At 35.0% G+C, this 21212-nt stretch overlaps 1 protein-coding gene across 1 annotated transcript in view; it reads right to left on the bottom strand.

Moving 5' to 3' along the window:
* The window catches only part of LOC108572563, a 41627-nt gene extending 21408 nt beyond the window's left edge, over positions 1–20219 (bottom strand). The window contains 5 exon segments of the mRNA XM_017934822.1: positions 3340–3427; positions 5560–5639; positions 18845–19352; positions 19441–19659; positions 20195–20219. Of these exon segments, the coding sequence (XP_017790311.1) occupies positions 3340–3427; positions 5560–5639; positions 18845–19352; positions 19441–19659; positions 20195–20219 (920 nt within the window).
* Between the last annotated feature and the right edge of the window lie 993 nt (positions 20220–21212).

Here is a 21212-nt window from a genome sequence, read left to right as displayed (position 1 = left end):
CATCTAACATTAAAGAAGTAACAGGTTCATCTATAATTATAATAAAAAAAATTATGCTATTATCTTAATAATTGACAATCATAATTCACAAAAAATGTGATCCATGTCCAGACATTTTTACTCAATCTTCTGGTAATTTGTATTTTATTTATGTGTGAACGATTCAGGAAGTACTAAACATTAAGATTTAACCTCAACTACCGAAGCCCCGCGAGTCCACAAAAACTAACAAATTACACTAAATCGTAGCAAATTACACGCCACAATAAAACACATCTTACATAAACTATAACACACAACGGTAATTGCATAAAATGCATTAATCTTTGTAGCATTAAACTGTCAAAAAATTGAGCATTACCGGTAAATCAAACTAAAGACTCGAATATACAGGGTGACACCGAAATAGGTGAATGAACTTTGCTACTGCATTCCACTCTTCCTAAGGATGACAAATGGTCAATTAACCCTTTCTTGATCAGTGAGACGCATATATCTCACTTGAGTATTCAAACACAAATTAATCTCAATTTAGTATCCATTACAGACGCAACGATCGTTAAATAAATAATAAATTCTTAAAAAACATAATTCGATCACGAAACGGTTAATACAGGTTCGGAAATTCTTCCTTTCCGAGGTACATAACACTTTTTATTTACGATAGTGTATTGTAGGAATTCTTAAAACTTACTTAAAGAAATTACTGAAAATTATTTCTTTCTGCAACTACACATGCTTCGCATCCACGTTTCATAGACTGTCGAAGACGTTAAAAAATTCCTGGTGTATTCCGAATTTTGTCACATGTGGCAATAACTGAGTTTGTCAGTGTTTCTAGGCTATCGGTAATTTTATTATCACAAACTGAACTTTTCAGATCTCCCCATAAATAAAAATTCAAAAGGGATAAATCAGGAGAGCGTGCAATTCGTGTGAAATTTCGATGTAAAAAAGAAGTGTTATATCTCAGAAGAGAAGAATTTCGGGACCCAACCTAACCTAACTTTTCTCCACCCTTAGGAAGAGTAGAATACGGTACCAAAGTTTGGCTACCTATTTCGACGTCACCAGTGCAATTTTCGTGAAATTTCGATGTAAAAAATGTATTTATATCTTTGAAAAGAAGAATTTCGGGACGCAACCTAACCTCACTTTTCTCCACCCTTAGGAAGACTACAATACGGTACCAAAGTTTGGCCGCCTATTTACTTCTCACCCTGTATACTCGGAATTAAACACTTTCGATCGCTGTGAATCCACGTTATCAGAGATTTCTCATTATTTTCGTATTATCGTCGCGTTGGCGGTAGAACGAACAGCGGACAAGCTCAACGTTAACAATCACAGCGTTAAAGATACGATAAAAACGTAGATGAGATAAAAGTGGAAAAATCGAATATCTTTCAAATGACCACGTGAAATTCGACATTTCTAATAACTACGAAGTCGACTTTGCGTAACGATATCTCGTGTTTTCCTGTAATTCTGATTCACTTTCCGCATTGGGGAATTCCTCTGCACAGATTTGGCGAAAGGTGTATCATGCAGTTCAGCCGTAATTACGCTCGCGATTCCTAGATGTGTGCTGCAATGATACGGTTCTTTCTTTGCCGTGATGCGCTTTTAATCTGCCGTTTTAATTCGGTGACCGGTTTGCGGCTTTCTCTACGGACGCCTTAACTTCCATGGAAAACGGTGTTGCGCAACCGCGCGGGAAAATAAAGCGGCTGTCGGAGATGAAAGGGATGCAAGGGACATTGTGCGGTTAATGACGTGTTAGCGTAGCGACGGTTTAACGAAGAATAGCGGGGTTTGCCGTGAAACCTTTTGTCCGTACGACAGACTCAAGTGTTTACGATATTTGATCGCTCGATTAGGGGTAGACAGTTGAGGTATTTAGGTTAATGAACTGGTCGTTTGTTTCGGCTGTGTATTTGGAAATTAGAGCTCCCTATTTTCACGTGTACTTTAAGTACACCTGTACAGGTGTATTAAGGGGATTCACCACCACGAGGCTTCCAAAAATTGGTAGAAATTTGGAAATTTTTTTCTTAGGTAACTACTGAATGAAAAGCTTCAATTTTTTCGGAGGATGTGAATGTAACTTTTAGCTTTTTTTTCCAATTTTTACGAAGTAAGAGTGTTACAAAATGGAGGAGGTATTGGGAATCCTCTTCTGCTAGAAGATTTAATCTACGATTTTTTTCGATAAGCATGTCAATTGTTTAATTTTTTAGAAACGTTTAAATTGAATTGTTCTTGGTGAAAAGATCTTTAATACACGTTGGAACAAATTGGAAACAGTGAAATATGTTTTATAATAATACAGAATCTCTTTGGTTGTGTTACTGTGAGTTTTGTTGTAACTTCGTTTTTCGAATTTTTTCATTTTGTACAAATTTCAAACAAGTTAATATAGTTAATTAAAAAGAAGAAGAACTTTCAATGGAACGTTCTCTGCGTGTAATTGCAAATTATTGTTCGTTTTGAACAGATTGTAAATACTGTACTCGTTAAAGAAAAAAATACAAACATATCAGAAATGTTGTATAAATTGTGCTTTCAGTGAAAATTGAACAGAATATTCGATGGTTTACGATGCGTAGTAAGGTGAATAAATTACAGTTATAGAAGTTGTATTAACTCAATTGTGACCAAGTTCATTATAAATTCGATGTAGCAATCGACCTTCGATATTTGTAGCATAGAAAATTCATTGAAACCAGCCGCAAATTGGTCGATTTCATCGAACCTAGCGAAACTACCTTGTTGTCTTGAATGAAAAGCAATGCGTCTCGAATTGCACAATGAAAGACAAAAGTCGACAAAATGAAAGATAAGAACCGATACTTATCGTCACTATTTACAATTCAGCTAATGTTTCTGATCGATGATGATTAAAAGTGCTTCTAATCATATTCTTAAGAAATTTTTGAGAAGTAACGTTTCAAATTTTAAGTTTAATCAAATTTGTTAAGCATTTAAACGTACAAAAATTTAAGTAAAGCAAATAAAAAAAATAAACGTAAAGCAAATTTTATTGCGTTAACAATAATAATTGAATATTCTCGTAAATATCAATTTCAGTTTTGTAGAAATTTTGTTAGTCGTTGAAAGGTAAAAATTGAAAACGTCATTTAGCGAGAGAATTGGAAATAATTATCATTGGCGAGAAATTATGGAAAAAATGAAGAAGAAAACTAGCTTTATTTTTCAGAAATTTCAGATACCTTGTGAAATGATAAAACAATTAACGAAAGGTCGATACGATAAGAATCGAAAATAGGTTTGCACAATGTTTCCATGAAACATCGAATACTAAATAAAGAAACTTACCTAGTCTTTGTTTGGTAAGTAAACCTTTCGGCCTCGATTCCTGCACGTGCTCTCGCTTGTAAATCATCGTCCACCCCGTAGACATAATCTGCGAACGAAGAATAAACTCATTGCAAATATACAAAGAAATCAACGAAAACGCGATACTTGCTTCATAATGTCCAATTTATTTATACCGTCAAGTCGTAATTATTCCAATGCAGATGAAATTCCAAGGATGACATTATTAAAAAAAAAAATTAGAAAACGTGTTTTTACTTCAAATATAGGAAATATTAAGTAGCTTGGTAAATAGTGAATCATTTTGAAAGGAGAAAAATACATAATATTAGTATTTGTAACGTTTCATTTATGTAAATGCGTTTGTATGCAAATTAGAGTAACTAAATATGAAAAATCCAATTAAATCTACGTGATAAAATTAACGAAACACAAATGAGTAAAATTATCAAGCCGAGTTCACGTCGATTATTAACCCTTTCGCTGTTCACTAAAATAACAAAAAGCGGTCAAAAAATGTTGGACTTTTTTTTATAATTAGTATTGCTTCTGTTTATGATAAAAATGCGAAAAAAAGCATATTTTACCTGTGTTTCACTGTTGTTTCTAAAGATATTCTAATAATTAGTCCGAGCATGGTAAATTTTTAAGCACGGTATGCGTGCATTCTTCACAATAATACCGTGTATCTTTCCTTATTCGTTTTCCTTCGTTTTCTTTTTTTTTTCTTATTGTTTTTGGATTTCTTTTTTGTTTCGTTTCCAACGAAACGAATTAAGCGATAAGACGGTCGCTCTCCGCTCTGCCCGTACGTCGTACGGACTAAACAGCGAAAGGGTTAAACACTTTTCGTTAATAAACCATAACCTCTTCAGGGACACCGATACATATGTGTACCTTCAAATTTTCCGAAAATTCCAATATCTGCCATAGGGAAGATATGAAAAACACAATCTCCCAAAATCTCTTAACCCTAGAACGGTCTTCGGGTCTTTCTTGACCCACCGCCTTTTTATATTTTTAGTCATTTTTCCTGTTACCAAGTGTACGTTCCTTGACACTATTTTAAACGTTTATTGTCTAGGTTCATATGCCGCGTTGGAAATAAAAATTATTACACGTAAGGTCTTAGGTCCTTTTTCACCCAAAAGTCTTAAGTGTACAGTCAAAACGAAAATCGCTCTAGGGTTAAGGAAAGTAGTTTAATCGCTGTCGAAGGGAGAAGAATTATCCCTGAAGAGGTTAAATCGATTTTCCTCGATCTTAAAATTCGATCGCGTAAAAGTATCGGCGAAGGAAGTTGTACGCTACTTTACGAGAAGCTTTGCGTTAACACGATGAGTGATTACACGGCTGCAATGAAGATAAAAGTCACTATTAATCGGGTAATTACGATGTATCTGCATAATGGTTCAGAAGCTGACGATATTAGAAGTGATTTTAACGAAGTACCAAGGAACTATTTGGCGACGCACAGTGAATAAAGGATGATTACGCTAACGAGCTCCTTAATACTAACGAGATATTCTCTCCGAGTCAATTTTATGACGTAACCCATCTCTACCATCACCGCGATCAACAACAACCGATTTTTGTAGCGGCGTGAGAGGAATCTCACTATTGTTTCCCACCAGCTCCTCTCAAATTTGTAACAGCAACAGTCACGCGTCTTTTCCATTGAGCAACACTTATTTGGCCGTTGAAAGAGAAAAGAAGAAAATGGTCCACGAATCTTCGACGCGCATATTTTAGAACTGGATTTCGGTAGTAAAGTCTACGTTCAATTTCGAAAGATTCTTTGGATTTCTCGAAGTTCGAGAAATGTTTTTTTGGGAAAATTTCAATAATTAAACAATTTGTGAATAACATCCAGAAAGACAGAAATTACTGCCTAAAAAGAAATTATTAAACATTTCTAACGGTATTTGGTAATTTTTTAAGGCTAATGTTTCCCCCATTTCACGAAACCCTTTCATTTTCTTTTACGATTAAATATCTTTTCTACCTTTTGCAGTCTTTTTCGTTCTTTCTTATTCCACAAAAATTATATTTCTACAGAAAATCGTTTTTTACTCACACTTCTCTCGGAACAATGTTTTATTTATCGTTTCACGTATTACTAAAAGCATTTTCCACGTTTTATTCATGCTCGTTTTTTCGCATTGAGGTAAAATACATATTTTTGAAACACGGTTTAAAAATCGGTATGCACCTATTTACCTGCAATATCGAAATGATGAACAGGTGTTGTAATTGCTAATGCCACAAGAAATACGGTGGACAGCAGTCCCAAGCTACACCTGAAACAAACAAATAGATGCAATTAATGAGATTTACTTTGCGTTGTCGCTGAATTTTAGTAGACATGTAGAAGATGTTCCATTTGAAGGTTGTGGGGAGGGTCGTACAATTTTTTTCACAAATTCGCCGTAAAGAAGAAAATTGGCAAATTTTACAGAACTTTTTCATAAATAAGTTAATTTCAATTACTGCGAAAAACGTTTCAGAATATTATAGAATGCATTGGATGTTTGACAAAAATTTCCAGAAAACTGTTAACCTTAAGAATTTTTTCACGAATTTTAGTATATTAAAAATATATCTACGCTGCCATCGATTATCTTACTGCTATGAATAAATATATTACACAGGTTTCGTCGGTAACAATCGACGTTTTACCTTTACGTAATAACATTATAGACTCGTTTCTGCATTCCTGTTGTACCGTTTTAAAAAGTAAACAGGTGAAATAACAAAACTTTCCCACACACGTACTAAAATATTCTTATGCATTGGGCAGATACTTTTTGTTCTCTAAAATATTTTTCTTATTCTTGCCAAATAAGCTTCCTACTTATTAATAAAATGTGACAAAAAATATACTAAAATTTAACAAACAGGTAAAATAACAAAATTTTTCCACAGATGTATCGAAATATCCTTGTACCTTCAGTCGGTAATTGTTATTCTTTTCAAAAATCTTTCTTATCCTTGCAAAGTAAGCTTCATGTTTATCAGTAAAATTTTTAAATTTCGTACTCCTATTTGTATTTAATCTCACATTTCCCTTCTAACTCTGTCGTTAACCTTTGTAAACATTGCAAATTTTATGCCAACTCGAGGAAAATATGTTCACCATCTCAAAATAACGAAAAACCTGACCTTACTTCCGAGTGAGAGCATTCTCATATTCGTCGAGAGAAACATGTTTGCACGAGTCCTCTTCCATTATGTTTGTATGTCAAGTTTACTTATAGAGTTATACACATAGGCTACCGTTCGTAAGTATTAGGACGCTTATTATGTTCGTGTAGAAAGTATTGTACGATTTAAATTACATTTTAAATATGTATGTACCTACTCGTATTTTTATATCTAGGATTATAGAATGAATAATTTTTTTTAGGATCTTAATAATTTTACAATGACTTTTGTGAGTCGAATAACTTTGTGTTAATTTTGTAATTATAAAGAGGCTTGCTTCACATTCCTTAAGTAGATTACAGTAGATTTTGGGCGACTTCAGCAGAGTTCAATAGATTTCAGTAGAATTCAGTAAAATTCGGTAGATTTTAGTAGATTTTAGTAGCTTTCCGTAGGATTCAGAAGATTTCAATAAATATTAGTACAGGTGATTTTAATAGAATTCTTCAGATCTAAGTAGATTTCAGTAGACCTCGGTAGAATTCACTAGATTTCAGTAGAATTCAGTAGATTTTAATAGTTTTCCGTAGGATTCACAAGATTTCAATAGACATCACTGCAAGTGATTTTAATAAAATTCGTCAGATCTCGGTAGATTTTAGCAGAGTTCAGTAAATTTCAATCGATTTCAGTAGAATTCACTAGATCTCCGTAAGTTTCGAAAGATTTCAACAGACATCGCTAAGATACAGTAGATTAATAAAATTCTGCACATTTCGGTAGATTCTAAAAAATTCCAGCCAAAATTCAGCAGATTTCAGTAGATCCACTAGAATTCGGTATCTTTCAATACATTTCACATTCAGTAACTCTCCCAATACTCACAAACAGCATAATATATACACTACCGGCGAAAAATTTGGAATCACCTGCCAATTTATATTAATATCGAATCTGCTACTAATTCTTCATTGATTTGAAATTAATGTTGTGGAGACCAACAGCACTTTACATCATTTCGATTGATTTGAATGATAGAAAATTCGTTGAAAAATTATTACAAATGCTAACTTTTTTTTTTGAGAATTCTGGTGCAACTTGCAATGCACAGTGATTCCAAACATTTGGCCGGTAGTGTACATTTCCATACAACCTGCATCCATTTCACACATTTTCATTTTCCCCTATTTCCCACATCAAATTCTCTCTATCAGTCAATATTAATAATTCATATTATCAAAAAACCATCGACATCCATACACACATGCCACCACATAACACAACGTGTACCTGCAATAACAGAGACTCGAAGAAACAGGATTCTCGTACGAAAAATACTTCCAGGTATCTTTCGAATGTCTCCGTTGAATCGCGTGTACTTTCTCTGCGGGAGCAAGAGAGATTTCAGCGTTAAATGAAGACAGGAAGAAAGAGATAGAGCTAGAGAGAGAGAAAGAGAGAGAGAGAGAGAAAGGCCGCGAAAGATCAAGAGCAGCGAGAAGATTTGCTCGAAGATCGAGCTCGAGAATTTTTCTCCGCTACGATCGGCGCGCGTTTTACCGGCAATCTCAACTACCGCGCGCGGGTTACGCACAGAGAACTTTATTTACAACATCGATTTCCTTTTCGTCCCGTTCTCGTAGTAAGATCATCGGACCGGCAAACGTGTTGCGAACCTGTTACACGTACATAATGTATGTATGCCGCTTGCGACACCATCTTTCCGCGTGAAACAAACGCACGCGATTCTAAAAAAAGAATTTCTCGACGATCATCCTCGGTGAAATTTTTTATGCGGTAAGAACGATTTCTGAGGCTGTGTGCTGGGGATTTTATCGTCGTTGGTAAGACAGGTTGGCAGAATTGACGATTTGTAGTTGATTTTCATTTTAGTGATAAGAAATATTAAGTTTAAATTTAATTTTATTTAATAATATTAACAATTTCAAGTGAAATCTTGTCAGGAAGTTGAGACTTTTTAAGTTTGCACACTTTTTCAAGACTGTGAAGTTAAGAAACTCGAGTTTAACGAATTTTAGCGATAAGAAATTTGAAGTTAAAATTTGATTTAATTTTTACTTTCGTTGATTCTTTTTTTCAAGCGTTTAATTAAAAAATTGAGAACAGTTTCAAGTGAAATCTTGTCAGGAAGTTGAGACTTTTTAAGTTTGCACACTTTTTCAAGATTGTGAAGTTAAGAAACTCGAGTTTAACGAATTTTAGTAGTAAGAAATGTCAAGTTGCATTCTGATCAGTTCTGAAAAAATTATTTTATATTCTTCTTAACTACCTTATAGGAAAAAAAAAAACACTCACTAAATTTGTCTAATTGATTTTCAAAGTGTGGAGTCAATTCCCACTGGAAAATTCCTCAGTATTGACATAGAATCGAGGAAAATTTCAAGTCAAATCTTTTCAGGAAGTGAACATTCTTAAAATCTACCCTTTCTTCCAAAAAGGCGCCGTAAATTCCTCCACCTTGTTTAACATGTTTATCAACTGTCTGTTACAACTATAGAACCTAAGTAACGGAGACACCAAATTCGCCATAGCATTCGCGGACGACTTGTTAACATGCATTAAACACCTCGAACTCTCACAAATACAAATAGACCTACAAAACACCTTGGATAAAATTCGGAACTACTACCACACCTGGAAACTGAAAATAAACGGTGAAGATTAAATCAGTCGCTTTAAGCAAAAGAGTTAGAATACTGTGTTTCTTTCGCTTCAACAGGATGCATTACGTTAGGTATAGGTATCAACGATTTACAATTAAAGGATCATAAAGGATAAAGGATTATGGAAACGGAGAAACGAATTATTAGGAAACAAAGGAGAGAATGGAGAGTTGAGAACGACTGAATTAAGTGGAATTTTTCGAAAGTGAGCCGGGTGTGTGGGTGATCGTGAGTTGCGAGGAACGAGGAGGATCTCCAAGAAGAAAACATCGATTACTTCGTAATCGTTGACCTTTCATACCATAAATCGTGTTGAAATGGTCTTTCGTTATTCTCCTTTTTTAATATCTTTGTTTCATACTCTTTTTGGTCACTTGTAAAAATAGATATTCGATGCACGTAATACCAAGGTTTCGTGTATTCTTTCACGTGCATAATGCAATTCCAGAGAATTGTCGAGAAACGACGTTTTTCTGATAACACGATGTTACAGAAATTTTCTACCGCTGTTTTAACGCGATTCGATCATTTATCACGATTTTAACACTAGAATTACCATCTGAGTCAGAATGACACGTTACCGACTTTACAAAAGTGAATTTTTACGTAAATAAACCATAAATGGAGAATTCGATTCATATCGATACAAATAGAAGCATACCTGTAAAAAAGAAATTCGGAAAGTTACAGTATTGAACATTCAGGTTTTCTCGGAAGATGCTAATGGGTCATTTTGACCTGATCGGTAGTTCTAGTGCTTTTATTAAACTAAATATTGTCGAATAGATCTGACATAGGGATGTCAGAATTTCTACCTGAATTTGATTTAAACTGTCCACTGTTTGCTATTGCCAACAAAGTGTTGTAATTATGAAAATATTTCATAGTGAAAGAAACTTAAAATTATTCAAATTTCGCGACAAATTGGTAATTCCAATTATTCTAATTGCGAATTTAGATAAAGCAATTATTCATTTTGAACGCAAACTGTGAATTTCTGTAAGAAACACTATACCGTCAAACTGTTGCAAAAATGAAATGATATTCTACATTTCACTCTGAATATTTATCTATGTCACGAGACGCACACAAGGATCACACAAACTCGCGTTTATTTCCCTTTGTTGAGGAAAGGTAAAACAGGCTAAGATAATCTGTCATATAAAACCAGAAGGAATATTTCTCAATCCTGAGTTAATAGTAACAAGAAATACTTAGTTATTTCTAAGTACACGTAAGATTGATTCGTACACATCCAACATCTGTAACCACGTAATATCCTTCGAATCGTTTGCTTCTTCCATTTGTACGCTCGCACTTGGTGTTATAACATTAACGGAAAAGATTAATGAATGAACTTGTTGGCTGGTAGGCGCTAGAAGTCAATAAAAGCGTTCGAACTTCACTTGTAACCGCCGATCTGACCTGAACGTCCCATCGAGCTTAAGGGGGTATCGAAAGTACAACTCTTTAAGAGTGTACTCCTCAAGTTTTATAGTTGTATTCAATAAAATAATGAAGTTATAGCTCGTCTAGTGTGACACGTCAAAGAAGAATCTAAATTGCACTGAAAACTTTAAACGCGTTTTTCTCGGAACCATGTTTTCTGAAATGGTTGCCACGATCTGGGAAAAACTACTGAACCAATCGAACTCAAATATTGCACATCTCTTCAGAACATGCGTGGCTATGGTCGATAGTAGAATTATGCCAAAATATACATTTTTCTGATTTTTAGAGCCTCTGAAAGACGGAAAAAAGTCGAAAAAATCTGAACCAATCGAACTCAAATATTGCACATCTCTTCAGAACATGCGTGGCTATGGTCGATAGTAGGATTATGCCAAAATATACATTTTTCTGATTTTTAGAGCCTCTGAAAGACGGAAAAAAGTCGAAAAAATCGGTACTTCGTATTCAAAGTGCCGCCATTTTTTGAATTTTCAATATTTTTCTTTTATTCTACTACCGACCATAGCGACACGCATACTAAATAAGAATCAATTGGATCTTTTTATTTTTGATAAGCAGAACAGCTCAAATCATGGCAACAGTTTTGCTGCAATTACATTTCTGCGATACATTTCAAGTAATTTACTAGGCACTATAAGCAGTAAAAACGCAGCAATAAACATTCAAATACTCAAGATCTACAAACGAAGAAAACTGTAACACGCGGTTCTCAAGTGGCGATTTACAGTACTTATGCAAAATAACGTTCATACGACAGATAACATTGCCTAAAGTATTACCAAGTGTACTTATACTTGCAATTTGTAAACATCAACTCTTTATGAAAAAAACAAAATAGAGATTCAGTGTACCTAAGTTTTCATTTAAAAATTAATCGTTATAACGTAAAACGGTCAATTTCTTACAGGTGGCTCTAACAATCTGCTCGCCCGCTGTAAAGAGTGCAAAAAATGAATTAAAAAAGAAACACTAATACTGGTAAGAGAAGCAAGAGTGCAAGTTTCCACGTTAACCGTCAACCTACAAAACATAGAGAAATTAAATTGCACGTTTGTTCACATTTGCCTGGAAATTGCAGTAGAAAGGGTTGATCCAGTGCAACGGTACAATTTCCCAACGTAGACCCAATAATTTCATCCTGCAATCTTACGCTGTCGTCGTATTCGAGCTTTAACGATCTGAAGAAAAGATGCTCTCTAACCTGTTCATCGAGAAATCAGGTTTCCACTGTCGATCCGTCGTTAGAAAGTACCCCTAATATTCCTAGAGGCAACGGACACAAAGAAAGGAGATTTCGATGGTACACCGGTTGGGAGACACTGGCCTTTCGATTTCGACTTTCGGCGATATCGCGTACATGTAGGTGGACAGAGGAAAAAGGTGGGTCTGTCCGGTTCCCCTGAAGGCAGAGCGGAAACCAGGCCGGAGAGGAGCAAGTTTGTGAATCCCGAGGGTGAGTCGACCTTGTTTTCCGCGCGAATCGACGAATTCGATCTGTCGTCGCGTTTTTCCCGCCGTTGGCGAATTTTTGAATTTCCTCGGGAAAGATGTGTCGGAGGAGAGGATCTCGAGGAAGGGTCGCCAGGAAAGTGGACGAAATTGAGGTACACGTATCGAGGAGGAGCTGTTATCGAGGGGACGCTGTATGAAATTCCTTTCACGGCTTTCGAAAGCGTTAAGAAAGTCGCTTGGAAGAAAGAGAACCTGTTTAATAAAGACTCGTTATTTTTCTTCGAACGACCGTGTCGTTTGTTTGTATGGAAATTTTCAAGTGCGTGGGAAACGCGCGTGCAGATGGCTCGTTGAGTATGCGAACGATCGCATTTACGCGCGCCGCGCCGTCCCGGATTCGGCTCGCGCTTTCAATCTGCCTCGTCGATCTTTTCAACCAAGGGGCGAGATGCTTTGATTAAACTGTTGTTCCAAAGGCGTGGAATTGCAGACAATGGGTGCACGGGTTGGAAGAAACGCGATGAACTTGTCGCTTCGAGTTTGGAAAACGTGCAATAGAGGATCTTGGGTGGATAATCTGATCTAGGGTAGATTCTTCGGTGTTTTGCTGAAGTGGCACTAATTCGGATGGGGAAGTGATAAGAAGTTGGTGGAAATGAAACGACGATTGAGAAACTTTTGAAATTTTTTAAGTTAGAAATTTTCACTCTTTGTGGAACGCCGCGTGACTTGGGAGTTAGGTATTATCGTGGATTTGGGTGTAGAAATGAATCGCATAATTGGAAAAGTGGCAAAAGGTCTTTAACAGGTCTTTTACTCATTCCTACGCCTAGTACTTATCTGTTAGGTGTACAAATTAATTCGGTGCCTTTTTCTCACAAATTTCAGTATTTATTTACGAATAAATAAGCACCGTTTTAATATTCGAAATGATCTCCACTATTTTCGATGACCATTTACGTATTGAGTAACCGAGGAATTCGGCGAAAAAATATGGCGATTTTTAGTCGATAAAGCCGTCAGAACTTTGTGAAAAAAGCACGGAATTAATTTATACGCGTAACATACTTCATAAGTCATATTTTATTCGTTACAATAAGAATTATTTTTCGCTTCTTCCATCAGGATATAAAATTGTAATCAGTCACGAAGTTTCTTCTCGTGAGCTAAAATGTTTTCGAGATGAAGTACATATATCAGTAGCAATTAGTCGAATTATAAAGGAAGATGTTAAAAAATGATCATTTTTGGCCCCACGAGCGAACGACAAATTCATGTAGGGCATTTAAATTTTTCATATTTGCACTTATTTCTTACAACCTTTCGGATCACATTTCGGACACTTTTGTTCCTCAGGAGATACTTAATCATGTTAGCGATATTTGTACGTGTTGATTACCTACATTTGCAAAACGAAACATAAAGTGTATTCAAGGTTCGAAGATTGTTAAGTAGAATATATACGCTGATTTCTATTACTATGAGGCAATATTTATTGCGTATCTTAAATGTGAAGGTCCTGAAGATTGCAATATGTTGCGTTCATTTTTATTTCCCGTGCGATCATTTAAATAATTACGAAAAATATTCTACATTTATATGCATATCTTTTCGAGCATTAAATTAAATTTACTACTGCTTCTTGAAGTATTTCAAAATTACAGCTACGAATTTAATGAATCAATCTTGTAAGTAAAAAATAAACTTGGCAACTTTGAAAAGGTATAAATGTGTTTGCAAAGAAAAAAATCTAAAAATGCACGGAGATAAATTTAGATATAATTTTACACTAATTACTTCAAACAAACGAATGTTACAAATGTCGATTAGAAATACGTAAATAAATATTTGAAATGCAAGGTTGAAATATTTCATTTTATACTTGAGTTTATTCGAAAAGAAATATTTTATTTGCCTAAATTTTCTTTCCTATTTAAAGTAGAATTTTATTTGAACAGTATATGCAGCATCTACTATTTAAAATGGTGTTTCAAATATTTTTTCTCTAAATTCTACTGTCAGCTGTGCTACTCGATCGTTTAAAACTGGAACGAACCACGTCATTGTTTCCAATAAGCACAATGGTGCAAGTGACTTTGTATTTTTCTACAGTTTGTTCACCTTCACCACATTCAATGAACGCTCACTTCTCTGCTCGCCGATGCATGAAACTTTCCTTACCGCTTGTTCGAACCAATTCAATGTCAAAAGACAAGAACAGAGAATAAGACAGTAGCACTTCTGTATCGCGACGTTCTAATTTTCACGAGAAGTGTACGTTTTTTGATCCTCATTTCTTAACTCGCGGAACTTTCACATTCTTATGTAAAAGAGCATCCGGCTACAGTTATTGTCTTTTTCTCGTATAAGTAATAGATTTGTGTGTCTATTTGGTTCTGAAAATGAAAGAAAGTGATCTTAAATGCGTGTATTAATTCTGAGCAAAAATCAAATAATTGGTTGATGTTAAATTCTTATATAAATAAATCAGGGATGAACATTTACTTGAGATTTGTCACGTTTGTTGAGTAATTGAGAAATTAATTTTGGAAAATTTTATATCTATGTTAAAGCATTCTGCAGGTATAAAGTACTTTTGTTGTTAGGTGTTGATAATAAATGTTCTTCACATTGTTGTTGAGATAAATTTATGCTGACAGAACGTGTCCTGTGTTGTTAAATGTACCTACTTATTTTATGTTTAATTCTTCTTCAGACTATAAGATTCAGACTATAATTATTCCTCAGACTGTAAGATTCACACTGTCATTTTTCTTTAGATTACAAGATTCAGACTGTAAGATTTAGACTATAATTCTTCAGACTATAAGATACAGGCTATAACTTTTCTTCAGACTATAAGACCCAAACTATAATTCTTCTCTAGATTACAAAATTCAAACTATAATTCTTCTTTAGACTATATGATTCAGATTATAATTTTTCAGACTATAATATTTCTTCAGACTATAAGATTCACACTATACATTTTCTTCAGACTATAAGATTCACACTATAATTCTTCTTCAGATGACAAGATTAAGACTATAATTCTTTTTCAGATTACAAAATTTAAACTGTAATTCTTCTTCAGACTGTAATATTCAGACTATAATTCTTCCTCAGACTATTATCACAGATATCAATAAAATTGTTGCAATTAAAAGAATCTATAACCCGTAGAAAGGTAATTTTCTTTCTGTCAACTAGTCTATCGGTCATTTGTTTAAACTATTATTGCGGAAGGAGTTCTCAAATATTCTCGTCTCCACGTTTCCAAAGAAACACTCTGACGCACGTACATAGGTACATATATACGTAAGAAAGTCATCGATTAATTCAATTAACCACATGCTAGGTAATTTTCTAACTATGTAGACGGTTTATAGATTTCACTTTGTCCTAGCGATCGACTCACCACGCCTGCGATTAATAGCGATCAATCAGCCTGCAATTAAGCTTCGTCCAGACACAGATTTTCATTCCTTGTTTTCTCGCTATCGACTTATATGGCTGTTACGCGGAAGTTTCGTCGCCGCTTCCTAATCCAGTCCGGACAATTTCCTTCTCTACGTAAGTACTTGCCGTTAGAGCTTGGCGTCTAACAAGAATTCAACGTAAAAAACAAATTTCTTCTACGGTTTTCAACTGTCCTGTGTTAGATTTATAAGCTAGATAAATATAACAAAAATTAAATCTAAAGCCTTCCCTAAGAAGTATGTGTTTCTTTTGCGTGCGTTCCGTTTGGCATTGCTACATCTGTTTAGTTTTAAACCTAAGTGTTTATGATACGCGGCAAAAGGCCCTTCGGTCCCAAGCGGGGTCGCGGGCAATTTTCGGGCGTTGCGTTGGAACGTTCTCAGTCCGTGTACAGTGCTCTTGCTAGCAACTTGGAACAGCGAACCTTCCTTGTGTATAATAAAGATTATAGTTTAAAATAAGAAATTGTGAGAAAATCCGTCCCGAAGACGGTGAAGCGAGCATCTCGAAGCCAGGCCCAGCGCGCTTGGTGGGGGTGACTCCGCCCCTTTGGGACTTTCCCTGGGCCTGTTCGCGTAGGGGTGGACAGGGATCGGCAGGACGACGCGTCCTCGCTCTTCACGAGACTCTCGAAGCATACTTTTGCGAACGACGCTCAGATAACGCGGACATAGACTTTTAATAACATATACTATTGTAAAAACGTAGACACGTTTAATTAATTTTACGCCCACCCTACTCCGAGTTAGAGTACTTTCTGACAATATATTTCATTATTTCATAATTCATAAAACCCATAATCCAATAGTCTGTCCCTTCTGTTAACTCAGATACTGCTGTTTCAAGCCAGATGAGTGGATTTACTTCGAAGAAAGTACTTAACGTTCGATACGCAGAATTCGTACTGTGATGCCCGGTTTGCTCCAATTCCTCGAAACTAGGAGCAGATATTGGGGTAACGCTGAATTAAAACACTTAAGGATCGTCGTTGCGTAGAAACGGAACTTTATTTAACGGAGACTTTGACGTTACGTGACTGGTTACGTCGAATGGTAAACCAGAGAATGAACGCGGAAATGGAGAAAATAGGGCTATTTAAGGGTTCTGGGAAGATGGACTTCGGGTTGCGACTAAAAAATATTTGGAAAATATTTGGGGGTGTAACAGTACATACACTATCGGCGAAAAATTTGGAATCACCTGCCAATTTACATCAATATTGAATCCGCTACTAATTCTTCATTGACTTGAAATTGATGTTGTGGAGATCAATAGCACTTTACCTCATTTCAATTGATTTGAATGATAGAAAATTCGTTAAAAATTATTACAAATGCTAACTTTTTTTTTTTTTGAGAATTCTGGTGCAACTTGCAATGCATAGTGATTCCAAACATTTGGCCGGTAGTGTACGTAATACGACAAAAATTTGTCAAATTTCAAGAGTAACAGTGTTATACGAATTTGTGTATCGGTATTCGAATATTTTCACGTTATCAGGTGAATAGAAAATAAATGAAGTCGTTGCACGTGAAATGAAACTCAAATGAAATTCATAAATGAAACTTTAAACTTGAAAATTAATTTAAAAAAAGCTACAGTAGATTCGACACATTTCTGACGACGAATTCTAAGCGAATGCAGCCTGTTGTTATAAAAATATGAATTTTTGCAACAAATTCCTCAAATGCATTCTTAATCGTTGCCTCGTTGTTGTGTATCTGGTTTGTTAGAAATTGATCTGAATGCTTGGATCAACGTTACGTTGTCCATTCGCTAGCTGCGTTTCTATCTCAAATGCTGTATTGGGTAATATTTCGTGGAAGAAAATCACACGAATTTGATTAAATCCATTTTCTACTTTCTTCCGCTTTACCATTGTTACACCGACAGGATCTTCCTTGCTGTTGTTCGGTTCTGCTGCAATTTCTGGTGCTGTTATAAGGTAAATGACCCCACAAGAATAGTTACTTTTTAGTAAAATATAAGGATATTTACGCGAGAAAATATTAGAAGTAGAAAAATATAGCGTTCCATTTAAAGAAATTAACTTGACTTTGATGTCTCATTCACTACTCCACCTGTAGAAAAATTATTTATACCATGTAAATAATCAGGTTCAATTCCTTGTGAGATATTGATACAATATTATTAATTATTAAATGAATATGTATAAAAGATATTGTAGATATTAATATCGTCATATATTTTTAACTTCAATCCCTCTTCTGTAAATTTTTCTCTCTATATATATATATCTAGCATTTTAATTAAGGAATTAATTAATTTTATTATTAAGGGATACTGTTTTTGAATCTATTTTACAAATTTTTACGTAATTAAATTTCAACGAAAAGAGGAAATCATAGTTGCATTTGTAAAAGTAGAATTTCGCTAAAAGCACCAGTTTTTTTTATCCTGGTGTTACATAAAAATAACTATTTAGTGAACAAATGTAGGAAGTTAATAAAGTGATTTATATGTTTTCATTCGTTTGAAATGTTAAGTTTTACATAATGATGTCAAGCTTTAGATGCACACGAGTTGAATAAGCGCCTTTCTTAATGTAAGATATATCTAGAATTACATAAACAATGTTTAGGCACGTATGTAACACAATGAGAGTGTAAATAATTTATTGCTATCGCTGTTGGTTAATGGTTGAATAGAAAACTTCCATACTTTTACTTCAATCCAAAGCAAAAAGAAACTTCGACTTTTCCTTCAATCTAAGTGAATTTGTTGTAAATTATAGTGAAATATAAAAGTGGCACGTGTTGAAAATTAGAATTGCAAGAATTGCATTAGAATTATTTACTAAAAATTAAACTAACTCACAAATTTAGACCAAAGACTAACTAACTTACAAATTTCGACAGAAATTAAATTAATTCATAAACAAATTTAAGAAAAAATTAAATTTTTCTTCTGCAAAGAGCAGTCCTATGTTGCAGAAGTTTTATTGAATTATATTTACTTTCCTTTATCGTTATTATAAAGCTCATTTTAATACATTATTCTAAATTGTGGAGCCGTCAAGTTAAGCATTGTTTATGTCACTCTCTAAAAGATAACCCTAACGATCAGCAAACCTTGCAATTATACCTTTCAACTTATAATCAATCCCCAACAAAATCACGCGACAACTTGACGCGATTCGACTGGACTCATCGTGAGGGTAATACGGATGTATCCAGGATATTCGAATTCAAATCACGCGAATATCAGGATACTCGAGTCTGAATTAAGTAGCTATTCGAATACTCGGATACTCAAGATTTGGATATCCGTAAATCCGGATACTAGGGTCTAAACTGAGTGCTAAATGAGTACTCGGATACTCAAGATTTAGATATCCATAAATCCGGATACTCGGGTCTAAATTGAGTACTACACGAGTACTAGGATACTCAAGACTCGGATATCCGTAAACACTCGGGTCTAAATTGAGTACTAAATGAGTATTTGGATACTTAAGATTCGGATATCCGTAAATCCGGATACTAGGGTCTAAACTGAGTGCTAAATGAGTACTCGGATACTCAAGATTTAGATATCCATAAATCCGGATACTCGGGTCTAAATTGAGTACTACACGAGTACTAGGATACTCAAGACTCGGATATCCGTAAACACTCGGGTCTAAATTGAGTACTAAATGAGTATTTGGATACTTAAGATTCGGATATCCGTAAATCCGGATACTAGGGTCTAAACTGAGTGCTAAATGAGTACTCGGATACTCAAGATTTAGATATCCATAAATCCGGATACTCGGGTCTAAATTGAGTACTACACGAGTACTAGGATACTCAAGACTCGGATATCCATAAACACTCGGGTCTAAACTGAGTAGCTACTCAAATACTCGGATACTCAAGACTCGGATATCCGTAAAAACTCGGGTCTAAATTGAGTACTAAATGAGTATTTGGATACTCAAGATTCGGATATCCGTAAATCCGGATACTAGGGTCTAAACTGAGTGCTAAATGAGTACTCGGATACTCAAGATTTGGATATCCATAAATCCGGATACTCGGGATATTAGGATACTCAAGACTCGGATATCCGTAAACACTCGGGTCTAAATTGAGTAGCTATTCAAATACTCGGATACTCAATAATCGGGTATCCGTAAATACTCGGGTCTAATGCTTATGAACCATAGTATATGACGGTAGTAGGCATATATATATTTTTTCTTTTTCTTTTTAACGTAAAATCAGGTATCGTACGCGCTAAATATCCGTATCCCGAGAGAACCGATCTCCGTCTAAGGGCCATATTCTCGGTGCACAACGAACGCTACATTCGATAGCATTCACAAACGACCACAAACGATAATGGCTCGACAGCGGCCAGCTAGATGCAAGGTTACATATTTTCTTCCCTGGCTAGGAGGCATAAGTCGCGCACGAACACCGGTGATTCAGTGTCAGTGGGTCAACGGAAACTGGAGAAATCTTTCTCCGCGACTATACGCACGTGCCTCTCGTTCAAGGAGCTCACGTTTTACGATCCTTCCGTTCATTCTAGGTCGAAAAAATCAACGTCACAAAGGCACTCTAGGGGTACGTATCAATGATTTACGCGTTTCTCAATATCCACTTTAATCTTACTTTCCTCCCTATCGTTCTTGTTCATTTTTTCCTGCTGTTTCTTCCTTTTTCTCTCTTCTTGCTTCCACTTGATCTTATTGGAGCTGTACTGTTACTTTCACGTTCCCCGGACGATAGGAAGTGAACGTGCCTGCTGACCGATCGCTGATTTTACCATCCCGTTTAATTTAGAAAGGGAATTTTTTTTTAGAAACGATGCCTTGCAGCGATCTGTTCCTACGGTGTTTCGGTTTAATTGTTCTTTTTTCTAGGTTGTAAACGATATCGTTCAGAAGAAACGAAGTAGATCGAGACGATAGATGACACCATTCGGATGCTTCAGTTATGTACTTTCGATTATTTAGCGTATTTTCGATGTTCCTTTCTTCGTTTTCGTGATTAATTTCGCTGGAATGAATTTTGTGGTAGATTCATTCTCGTGAGTTTGTAAGGTGAAAGTAACGTTAAATTTTATTTCATATTTGACAGAATGTAAAATTGAGAAAGTATAGTGATAATAACATAAAAATGCACATCTCGCTATTCGATTAAAAAAATATATATTTTTAGGAATTGTTTAGGGGTTGCTTTAAAAATGATACCTATAAACTGTTACAATCATTCAATCTATTGATCCATCCACAGACTACGGTAAATAAATTGAAATTATAAAGAAATTCAAATTTACCTTATACAAAACTAAAAATGAAAATTTTGAAAAATGTTAGACTAAACATTTAATATATTTTATACTCCACAAAACTGTGCAATGAAATTACTATAAATATCTTGTTTAAATAAAAAAATATTCTCCACTTCCTGTTATACAAAATTTTGATTTCTCATCAGGTCCAAAAATATACTATTCAATTTTCATTCTAACATTTTTCTTGTATCTTCTACACTCTCCAAGATACACAAAGGAAACACACGTTAACATTTAAGGGTTAGCAAGAAGGAAAGAAAATTGCCCAACACTTCCTATCCTTCCTTTAAAAACCTGCAAAGTTTCCAAACAATCAGAATTTTCAAGTCACCG

The sequence above is a fragment of the Habropoda laboriosa genome, unplaced genomic scaffold (genome assembly GCF_001263275.1).
Source record: "Habropoda laboriosa isolate 0110345459 unplaced genomic scaffold, ASM126327v1 scaffold147, whole genome shotgun sequence".
In the NCBI taxonomy this organism is placed as follows: Eukaryota; Metazoa; Arthropoda; class Insecta; order Hymenoptera; family Apidae; genus Habropoda; species Habropoda laboriosa.
This window is presented reverse-complemented; position numbering and strand designations above follow the sequence as displayed.